Genomic DNA, 11,678 nt, shown 5'->3' with positions numbered 1-11,678 from the left:
ACTGTAGCAGAGCAGCGTCTGTCCGGGCGAGGCGGACGCACTGCGTTGCACACAGCGCAGGCATAGGCATAGGCACAGGGACAAGATCAGGCCAGACCAGGACTGATATGGGAAATGGGCATCTGAAATTGGTCCAGGTAAAAGAAGTCAATCATCAATCAGCAAGCTGCCCCCCCGGAGTCTCATACACGCGGCGAGAACGAGCCAAAGCAAGAGCTTAATTACCGGCTCGAGATACGTACCTGTGCCCCCGGCTTCGTGGCTCCCTCGCCGGGCCTTCTCGGGGACGGGCGAAGCAGCTCCGGATGCCTCGCAAACGAAGAAGACAGGCAGGGCGTAGTGGCTGTTGATCTGTATCGAGGCCCGAGAAGAAGCTACCGGTTGACAGCAAACGCCTGCGATTACACCTGCATCGTCGTCTCAGGGACGGGAGTGCCAACCTCAGCACCTAGTTTACTGACTGCATCCTTCTGTGGTGGGTGGAAGCCGCAGAATACGTACCTTTCCTGGACTAATGCGAATGACAACGATAAGTGACATGGAGGCCGGCCACAGACAGCGTGGGGCGCGATACCGCGCATGTACCTTGGTACTCCGTACGTGCAGGGGCATGCCGCGGTACGTACCCACGGTGTCCAGGGGGCGTCGCTTGGCCAGGATACCCCGAACGGCCGGGTCTGGCTTGCGCTTGCCTGGGTCGGGTCCACGGTCAGTGATCCAGGTCGGAATAGCACGCTTTTTGGCTCTTACACTCTACTCTGTCTGTTTCTCTCACCTCCACTTTATCCTACCCGCGCCGGCCCTGTCCACTCACATGTCTATCTTTGCCTGGTCTGTGTCTCTTATCGCCCGCTCACTTACACTTTCCTGTCTGTCAGTCAACATGATTACCCATTGTCATTGCCCTCCCACAACGCCTCCTCCGTGTGCGGATTGCCCACGCTAGCCCCGCTGTCCCTGGCCTGGCAAAGTCCACCCCCCCAGGCCAGGGATCACCGCAGCACTCCATGCTCGCTCTGCCGCAACCACGCCCTTCTTTGAAGCCAGCCGTCGCCATGTCTTTTTATATATGATCCTTTCTGTCCCTCCCATCCCGTTTCCGTCCATCTGGTCCTCCTCCTCATCCAGGCAATCCGTCTCATACCGTACCCGACCTACCCTGGCCGCTGACTCCCTTACCAGCTCTGTCCCGACGGACAGCTCGCTCTTCAGATAATAATACTCCTGCTTCGTTACCTGCCTCCGCCTCCCTTCTTCCACCACCACTCCATCACACGTCGTGAATCCATCGTCTCCCGCCCGATACCACTGCCCAACCCGCCCACCATGTCTTACACTCATGTTGGGGCTCCCACCGAGTTCAATGGCACCAACGCCGACTTTGGTGGTGATTCCAGTATGTCGACACAGCCATCCTGGACCCGCCTCCGCCATGTTGATGCTAACACTCGATAGCCACGACGAACCTGAACCAATGGTACCAGTCCGGCGACCAGTCCTACATCCTCGTCTCGTCCGCCATGGTGCTGCTCATGATTCCCGGCATCGCCTTCCTCTACTCCGGTCTCGCCCGCAGAAAGTCGGCTCTGTCCCAATTGTGGGTGGTTATGATGAGCTTCTCGGTTATCGTCTTCCAATGGTACTTCTGGGGATACTCCCTGGCCTTCAGTGAGACCGCCACCAACGGCTTCATCGGCGACCTTCGACACTTCGGCCTCATGAAGGTTCTCGCTACCCCCTCCCAGGGCTCGCCTCTCGTCCCTGCGCTCCTCTACTCCTTCTACCAGATGATGTTCTGCGCCGTCACCGCCGCCCTCACTGCCGGCGCCACCGCCGAGCGTGGCCGAGTCATCCCCTGCATGGTCTTCATCTTCTTCTGGGCCACCCTCGTCTACAGCCCCCTCGCCTGCTGGGCCTGGAACGCCAACGGTTGGGCCTTCAAGTACGGCGTCATCGACTACGCCGGCGGCGGCCCCGTCGAGATCGGATCCGGCATGTCGGCTCTCGCCTACTCGTGGGTCCTCGGACGCCGCAACGAGAAGATGATGCTCAACTTCCGACCCCACAACATCTCCCTCATCACCCTCGGCACCATCCTCCTCTGGTTCGGCTGGTTGGGCTTCAACGGTGGCTCCGCCTTCGGTGCCAACATGCGTGCTGCCATGGCCTGCTGGAACTCGTGCTTGACTGCCATGTTCGCCGCCATGACCTGGTGCTTGCTTGATTTCCGTCTGGCCAAGAAGTGGTCTCTTGTCGGCTGGTGCTCCGGTACCATTTCCGGTCTCGTTGCCGCCACCCCCGCCTCCGGTGTCATCTCCCCCTGGGCCTCCATCATCCTTGGCGTCGTCGCCGGAGTTGCTTGCAACTTTGGCACCAAGAGTAAGTGCAATGCTCTCGAGTTCATCCATCATCAGCACTAACATTCTTGCGTTTTAGTCAAGTTCCTTCTCAAGATCGACGACTCCCTCGATGTCTTCGCCGAGCACGGTATCGGTGGAATTGTCGGCCTCATCTTCAACGCCTTCTTCGCCACCGGCTCCATCATCGGTCTCGATGGCGTCAACACCGGCCTGACCGGCGGCTGGGTCGATGGCAACTGGAAGCTGATGTACATCCAAATCGCCTACATTGTCGCCTGCTCCGCCTACGCCTTCGTCATGTCCGCCATCATCGCCAAGGTCATCGACATGATCCCCGGCCTGAAGCTGCGCGCTTCCGAGGAGGCTGAGCTGTTGGGTATGGACGACGACCAGCACGGAGAGTTCTCGTACGACTACGTCGAAGTGCGCCGCGACTTCCTCGCCTGGACTCCCCACCAGGCCGAGCCTGCTGGCGAGGGCAAGTTCATCCCGCAACACGGAATCGAAGAGCACCAGAACATGGCCAACAACGGTGGAAGCAGCGGCTCGGACGAGCCGAAGCCCGTGACACCTGTCGGCGAGATTAGGAGCGAGAAGGCTCCTTCTCTTTGAGGATACCCTTCGGTTTTACAGTTTGATTTGATTTTTTGACGCTAGATTGTGTCAAAAAGCGAGGCGTTTGCTACAGGAAGGGATTGATCTAAGGCTTTTTTTATTTTCTCTTATGTTGATGGAAGGATATCCCGCGAAACGCGAAGCGAGCATATATAGTTTGTTGTATTAATACCCCAATGGTATCTTGAGACGCCAAAAGCGAATCTACATTATCACATTTCAGACCACGTTTTCTCAAATGACCCTTTTTTATTATATCTTTCTGTGAGGGAAAATACACAGATAAACACCAAGATACCCAATGTTTGCAAAGGCAAGTAAGGATGCGTGGGCAGGACAATGAGGATGCCAGGGATGCGTGCGGTGTTACTCACATGTCTCATCCTCTCGTACGCCCCAGAAAGCGTCGGCCATAGAAACAGCACAACCGGAGAGTCTTGGCGGGATTGTTGCGGTGTCACAAGTTTGTGGAAGGATCGAAACGCGGCCATCAGCCTTGGCACAGGCTTTATTTCTGCCGTCTGGATGCGTGATTCGTCGGCAAACCTGATTCATCATCAGACCGTCGCTCGTCCTTCCTGCTATGCTTTCGCCTAGTTCGGCATGGGGGGGCGGTGCAGAATTTGCTCTCCTCTCCCCCGTCCCGTCTGATGGATGGGAATGGGAACGGTAGCGGTGGTGCTGGATTAATGGTTGAGTTTTTGGTTTAGACTTTTTTTCTTTTTTCTTTTCGTTTTCCCCATGCACGACTCAAGAGACGAGAGTTTCTAGGCGGGTGTATGCGCTACCGTTCCCCGGGCGCGCGAGAGGGGGGGAGGAGGAACCCCGAATCCTCTCGCTCCTTTTGTTCCCATCTCTTCCTCTTCTCTTCTGTTCCGTTTTGGCTATTAGGCCCGTCGTCCCTTGGGGATATCGGGTGTCCCACGGACAGGCAATTTGGCCAGGTTGGACTCGGAGAAACCGGGGGCCCTCTTCGATGGCACCTCATCTCCCCTTCTCCGTGCCCAGCCTGCTCTTTGGGACGATTTATCGAGAAAGGGGAGGGGGGAGGGGGGTTCCGCAACAACTCTCCCGAGCGAGGTATCCCGACGGTACGTTTATGTGTCCAAAAAGGCCCGCTCGCTCAAATGGAAACATCTGGCGAAACCCGACACCTTGAAATCAGTTTAGTGCGCATTATCTGGGCGAATCCTACCCGTGCCAATAAAGTGCCACGGCATCGCGCCTGTAAGCCGGCCGATTCCCATCGCCGACCATGGCGAGGGAGGCACCAACGGGCACTCAATTTTCCTCCTGCAAACGAGGCATTAGTATCTCCGTGCGGATGTACACAACACCGACGGTCGTAGGACGTTGCAGTTGGTCATCAAGGCAATTAATCGGTCGTGGATGCCATCCCCCCTCCCCCCCGGGAGGTCGGGATTGACGCTGGGCCTCCAAGGCTAGGGACGGGGGGGTTGGCCCTTGGCTGCCCTCCATCATCGAGCCCACCCCCCCTGGACACACATCGAAGCCGGTCCCATTCCTGGCCGTGCAACCATGCAAGCCTGCAACCCTGTCACACACCCTTTCCCTGGTCAATCCCCTTCCCCACCCGCACCGAAGTCGCAGAGATAAGAAGCTGGGCTCTCACTGGCCGCGCGCTCCAAGATTCGAGAGATTTATGTGCCCACTTTGCGACGCCGTCGGCGAACTATGGGGGTCTTGGGCGTCAATGAAGGACGCAAGGGAGCGAGGATGGAGTCAATGGACGGGGGGGAGAACACGAGGGGCGGGGGGCGCAGAGGTACTTTGATGGCAGAAGATGAACAGAAGCGAGTAGGGACGGCCGGGGCGGGTGAGTGAATGGGAGAAATCGGAAGTGAGAGCCAGAACGGGAGGGGCGCAGAGCGTGGGAGAGTGGGAGAGTGGGAGGGCTGGAGAGTGAGAGAGAGGAGAGGGAGAGGGAGAGGGAGAGAGGGCCGGGGCGCCAAGTGGGAAATTGTCTGGCTAGCACAGCGCAGCACAGCACAGTACCAGCCATGGGGGGGGAAGCTTTCCAACGTCTTGGCAGCCACACATGGGGCGAGGAAGACTGAGGAGCATCGCGAATGAAGTCATATCGAAAAAAGAAGGATGCGGCTCTTCGCGAACTGTCAAGATGCAAGACGGCTAAGGTGAGATCGCGCCGGCAAGCCTTCCCCAGATTTCGGGAAGGACGGGGTTCGCTCGCGTTTTTAAACCCTTGTTTTTTACGACGTTATTCTCCTTTCGATTAAGCATGTCGAACCAAGAGATCCTTCCCGTTTCGATGAAGAAGAAAACGAACCAAACGATGCAGAGGACGGGCGAGGAAAGGGCCCAGGAGTTTGGATCTTGCGGGCGCAAGAGGTGGGTTTCTGGGAGGGCTTTGCGGGCGTTGCGGGCGCTGCGGGCGCAGGTTTTCCTGTGGTGGTGGGTGTGGCGCATGGGAGAAGGGGGGGGTGGCACCGGGCCTGGCTCTAAGTATTCTCACTGATAAGATTGTCGGACGGAAAAACGGTGTTATCAGACGCAGAGAGAAAAGAGGCTCTGGAATGGGCGAAGAGGCAAGAGACGTCGTCCATTTAGACAAACCCTGAAACATTTTCGCCAACGGCACGTCGTTCAAAAAAATACAGGCTAAGGGAGCCTCACATCAATTGTGGAACGGAAGGGACCGTTTTGGTTCCCGGGCCCGCGGGACGGGCAGCGGTGACGTGCCTGGGCGCGTGAAGGCCGCTGGGCGAGTTTTCATCATGTAAATATCGCGTAACTTCTTCCCTCTGGAAGGTCTTGGCCGGGGAAGGGGGGAGGGAGGGGGGGTGCGGCAGGTCCCGCAGGGCGACAAATCGGAGAGGCTCCCTTGGACGACCGGGCGAGTTTAAATGGCCATGTAAAGACGCCATTACCTTATTCTTTCTGGATGCGGCATTGTTCTGTTTGTGTTTGTGCACATGGAACATCTTTAAATCGGCTGCATCGCTCGGTATTAAGCATTGCTGACGATGATGGGGTTGCAGGGTCGTTTGGCTGAGGGGGGCCCGAATACACCTCCACCTTTACCCCAACATCCATCCTCCGCATCATGGCCTCGGTTCGGGACACCCTGGCTTTTTGCTCTCGAGAGCGCTCGCCCGATGGTCCTCGGCCGCGAACGAGACCGACGATGCCTCCGCGTCGCTGCAGTCGTCGTGTATATGGGTCCTCGAGCTGTCCGGAGCGGTTGCGCTCAATGGGCCTGCGATGGGGAGGATGCCCCGACGGTGATATTATGAACAGCATACGCGAGGCTGAGCGGGATCCTCGACAGGCTGAGGCGACAGGTGCTCCATCTGTCGGGCTCTCAATGCCTTGTTTTGGGATGCGGTGCACCAGTCATCGCGATTGCCATACACCTAAGTCGGTCTTGCCGGGCATGTTTGGTCGCGTAATATTCAATGGGACTCGTGGAAGTCGTTCGACCTCGCTCCTCCGGAAAGGGTGTCTGTCGAGAAAACTCGACATTGTCATACTCAGAGACAAAGGCATGGAGGGCTGCGGCAGAGGGGGCTACGGAGAAGCCTTCTCAAGCGACTGAACTGGACGGTATCCAGCGATGTGCATTATAACAGCGAGGCATAACCAGGATCTAGGAACACCAACCGAAACTACACCCTTGGACCGATTCCTCCAGACCCCGTCCGGGAAGCATCTCCAATCAATCGGACTCCGACTCGAGCAAGATCGAATCAAGAACCGCTACGGGGGAAGATAAGGGGAGTGTATGCAAGTGCGAAGCCCGTGGACGGATTGCGCCGCCGCCGTACGGCCTCCGCAAATGCACGAACATCATCTCGAGATACCACCTGCGCACCGGCAGTGATGTACATCGTCTTGCATACGGCGTGTATCCCAGCACACAAACTCTTCACCCGACGGCAGCGCGACAGACGCAAGGTCACAGCATGTTTTCTTTGCACGATCGTCGGAAAGAAAGGTTGGTGGTTGTCCTTGTTCCTCCTGGCAGCCGACAGCTGTCTCCGTGCTCGCTGTTCCGGAAGGAAGCTGTGTTGGTTCAGAGTATGCCGAGCGGAGATGCCATGAGCACGCCAGTCAACTGACCAGAAACCTGAACGGTCTCCACGTCCCAGCATGGGTGGAGGTTGTTGGCGGAATGGCGGGCCATGCTATTGCAGACAGAGTGGCCCTATATCGATAGGTTTACGGCCTCGACGCCTAGTATCAGGGTGTGCTTGAGAACTGCTTCCTTCTTACCACAGGTAGGTTGGCATGTGGCCCCGGGCAGAGGGTGTAGGTGCTCCAGAACAGTGATGGCCACCTCCTACGTTGCGCCGGGGCCGCCGTCGACGTAGCGGGTTCGACATCGAATGAGGAGGCCAGGTGGGATGGGGTCGAAGTAACCGCCGTCGTAGAAGAGCCGGAACATGGCCGTTCTGCTCCGCAATCCTACCAACTAGATGTTTCGTGAAGGACCTGTCATACAGTGGACCTCGCAGGGTTTGAAAGAGCCTAGGGAGTTCTTTTTCGAAGCACAAACCATCCAAGATATTCGTGTCACTCGGCAACGAACCGTGAGCTGTAGATCGAGGACCACGAAAAGACGGAATGGTGGAGGGTTGCGCATATTGGCAAGCCAATCCTCGAGGACCATGGCGGGGAGTAGTATCTCCCTCGACTACCTGGCACAGACGAACCCCACAAACACCCGTTCAAAGGACTGGTGCGAAGATCCTACTCTTCATGTCCCGGGTTTTACTCCTCACACTTACGATTCCACTCCAATCTCAGTACAGGCATCTGCGGTGAACAATTTTTATGTCTTTTCAACGGAATCACGGTTGGGCTATGGGAAGTTGAACCCACTCTTTGTAAGACCGCGATATCTCGTAGTATATCCGTCGCGGTTCAACTTGTGTTCTTCTCGGATTCATAATGTTGTGGAATGTCATTGCATTGCAAACCGGACGGGATCTATCGTAGTCACTCTGAGGCGGTGAGTGCTAGGCTCTTGAACCCAGGGCTGGGGTTCCGCCATAATTCATCGACGCTCTTGGTTCCTCCCTCCAAGTTTCCCCCAAGTCTCCTCCAACAATGATTTGAGTACATGAGATGTAGAGGGGCCCAAGAGGACTGACGACCGCAGCCTCGTGAGTATGACGTAGGGTTGGTCAACTGTGACCGCTTGTCTTTTCCACAAAAGATGTGTGAACTGACGCCCCATACGACCAAAACAAGTTCCGGGTACTCAAGCTACGGGTTGGCTCTCTGAGCTTCAAGTTTAGTTTGATACGGGAAAGAAAGCATCCTGCCAAGGACATCCCAACCATGACGAAATGGCCACACTCGTAACGACAACCCTCTTGCCTCCACACCAGACAAAAGTCCCAAACCTGGAAGCCATTGTTGAGCTCGGTGCCCAGTCACATAGCTCCGAAAGATCTGTGTCGCACTTCTTGGCGCGGGAGATTGCCTCGTCGAACGGCTGGATGTCTCCAAGAGACTTTTCCGTCGAACCAATCCAGAAACATGGCCTCCTATCCAGGAGTCTCGCACCTAACACGGCTTCCCTCGTATTTATTCGCCAAAAAGCAATCGGATTTGATTCTTCTTCATCTTCGTACGTACGACACTTCGTAGACCAGTTCCTGTCGAACTTTCGGACGCAGTGCGCCAGAAAGTCATCACGGCCTAGAAAGCTTGATGAAGCGCTGCCGAGGCAAGTTCATGAACGAGGAGCCTTCGAGTGCCGCTTCTGACCGATGACTACCGGGTATACTCAGACGAAACCATGCAGCTCGTCATCTTGGATCCCCGGCTCTCGTATCGGATGGAGACGAGGAGCGTGATGGCGGGATGGTTTGTGAGGGGACCTCAGGCAGCACCAGCACTACTACTCTGGAAACATCGACCGATACCTCACAGACTATTGCGCAGCCAGTTCAATGTCATTTTTCTTCCGTTCATACCGGCAGGGCTGAGCCCGACTGGCCACATCGAGTATTCCACGTCATCGGGGGCCAACGTCAGAGCGTGGATGCGGAACATTGCCAGCTTCGACGGCTCGGCCAGCAGGTAGCCAGACATGCTTCGCAAAGCCAATGGGGTCGCCACGTAGTTGCAAGCAGACCAGTGTTAGAAGGAGGCCTAAAACAGATACATTTCGGGCGCTAACGGACTTTCAGCCATTGGGCTCGTTCTTGGAGCAAATGGATTGGAGCCACGGCGTAGTGGACGTGGAACACTGGTCACCTCGGGGGCGACGTGTTGCTTCCTCCGAAGCCTCACATGGCCTCTTTATCTCTTGGCTAGAAGAACACGACCTTGATATCGTATGAGGATATGACTAGACATAATCAGAGAGAATATGATACGAAATTTATAATTGCTAAACCTAGCAATTCCTAACACTGAGTGTGCAAAATACGGTGATTTTAAAATGATGCGAAGTCCTTCGACATGAACAGTCAGTCTCGAGCAGTTTTTTTTAGCCGTCGACAACATTATAAACATGGATCTCCTGTAATATGGCGGATGGCTTTGTGATGCTCGTCGGGAATGATGCCCTTCATAGGAAATTGCCCATCGATTCCAGTTTGAAAACATCCCTGTTGTATGGACTGTCTGATACGGGTTGAGAGCGTGAGGTAGGACCATGAAGTGAGAGTAGGAAAGACCGGCAGGCTTGTGTTGTATTCGGCGCATTGGAACCGCCTCACGTTTACGGACAAGCTGCCCCGAGCTAGGCGGTATTCCACACATTCGCCGCCCGCCTTCCAAGACCCATGAATCATGCGCGATACCGAAGTCTTGACCGGTTTAACCACCATTATTGATTGAATGTAACTCCATCGTTGGCAAATACCGTACCGCGGAAATGTGGCATCTTTCGAGCTCGACACCCTGTGCCGCCGTGTATTCAGGGACGACATGAGATATTGACTGCCGGCGCAAAATTCCTTCGCATCGGCGTAGATGTACTTCAAGTTGTCCGTGCCGGCAAGGGTGGGTATTCCGGCTTCTGCAGTCACACCACAGACCTTGTCTAGCCTACCGGGTCTCTGGAACGCTCTGGGGATCTTCGGCATCACCGTGGTCACGATCTTACGAGACATTCCCTTGTGATATCACTTCCGGCCTCGATGAGCTGCATAGCGACGTACATGGAGCGCCATTGTCATCCTTGTACTTTTTATTCGAACGCAAGAGGGTGTAACGGGCGAAAGATGGAGACGCTGTGCCGTTCTCGACCCTTTACCTGGGGTTGGGTCTGGGGTTGTACCACCTGCTGTACATATATATCATTGTTCCACTGACCTAGTGCTTCCAAGCGAGGCCTCCAGAACTGCGGGAATTTGGTCAGCGTAGTCAGATCTGGGAAGTAATCGGTGACACTGCTGCCGATGCTCTCAGGAAAGAATGTAACAGATTTAACGTATCCGTAGCAGCGTCCATACCAGCAGCCGCCAGTCCGGAAGACATGGCCAGCCATCCCCTGCGAGTCCCCTAAACCCCCACCACTCTTTGGATTACCTTCGAGCAACTCCTTTTAGCGATGGGATGCCTGGATGAGAATGTCCTTGCATCACGAGAGCTGCGCGCCTCTGGTACGTATCCTCTATGGAAGGCGTTGACCTGCAGCAGGCTACCGAACAGAGGAATGCCTCGTGGACAGGGGCAGCTGGAGTCGATCTTAATTTCCGCAGGGGTTCCCCCCCCTTCCAAACAATCTTGCATATCTCAATACGATTGACATAGAACGGACGAGGGTGGCGGCGATCAAGAACAGTGCAATGGCGGTAGAATCCTCCCGGAGCCATTCTGAGCGGCTATTGCAGGCGGCATTAGCAAGACGGAATTTAGCAACAGACGGATTTCTTGGGTTTAACGGTATTTATTTGGTGATGTCCATCTCGACCGTATATGCGGCAATGTACAAGAAAGTACTCTCGTTTTTTATATCATCTCAATACAAACGAATGCAGCTGCTGGAGAAAGGACTCGGGAACGGTTTCAACATGTAAGTCAGTTTTCGTTGAGTTAGCGTTTCGGGATGATGTCAATATCCTAATAAGTTTCTAGCTATTTAGAAACCAAATTGCCGATTTTGGCAAGTGGACTCCCACAAGGACCGCGGTGCGGCAGAACTACCCTTCCGGGTCGCCACAGCGACTGCCCGTAATTGTGGGGTCACCGGAGCGGAGCGGATCCGAGATAACTGTGGTTTTGCGCCGGAATTGCACCTAGGATCATATGCCTTACAAGAGGTGAAATTTTCACGTCGCTCGCGCAACAGCCATGGTCCTTGCTAAGGCCGTCATGCAGCCAAAGGAGTTGGTTGGGTCCTCTGTCAAGATTTTCTGGCGCCGTCGCGTTACCCGACCTGCCGATGTCCGGGCTGTGGCTCACAGCCAGCAGCGTCCAATCACGTCTCACCTGCAAATCTTGAGCGTGGCTTTGGGCGATGGGACGTTGGGAGAGTAATCTCCCAAGACGCAGGAGGCGACAGCCGGAGTGGTTACACGTGTTGCCGCAGGTGACCTGTATGGACAAGCTGCAGTAGGCTGCAGCACGATGTAGATCCCTGCCATTGCGTTGCGATGTGTCGGCTACGGAATTAGAGAGCATCGGTGAATAAAAAAAAAAAGTGATCAAGAGGCGAAGCGTAGCGCATCTTTCGTGCGACTATTTGACACGTCTCATCGT

General features: G+C 55.4%; 1 protein-coding gene across 1 annotated transcript; it reads left to right on the top strand.

The window, feature by feature from the left end:
* Positions 1–1,326: 1,326 nt before the first annotated feature.
* EsH8_I_000754 (ammonium transporter AmtB-like domain-containing protein) lies at positions 1,327–2,972 on the top strand (the record flags this gene model as incomplete). The annotated part of the gene is made up of 3 exons (XM_083268167.1): positions 1,327–1,396; positions 1,456–2,379; positions 2,437–2,972. 3 exons carry the CDS (start codon positions 1,327–1,329, stop codon positions 2,970–2,972), a joined length of 1,530 nt encoding a protein of 509 aa, XP_083118605.1.
* Between the last annotated feature and the right edge of the window lie 8,706 nt (positions 2,973–11,678).

This window comes from Colletotrichum jinshuiense, chromosome 1 (genome assembly GCF_051148585.1).
Source record: "Colletotrichum jinshuiense chromosome 1, complete sequence".
NCBI classification, from domain to species: Eukaryota; Fungi; Ascomycota; class Sordariomycetes; order Glomerellales; family Glomerellaceae; genus Colletotrichum; species Colletotrichum jinshuiense.
Note: the sequence above shows the minus strand (reverse complement) of the source record. Positions and strands in the feature narration are given on the sequence as shown.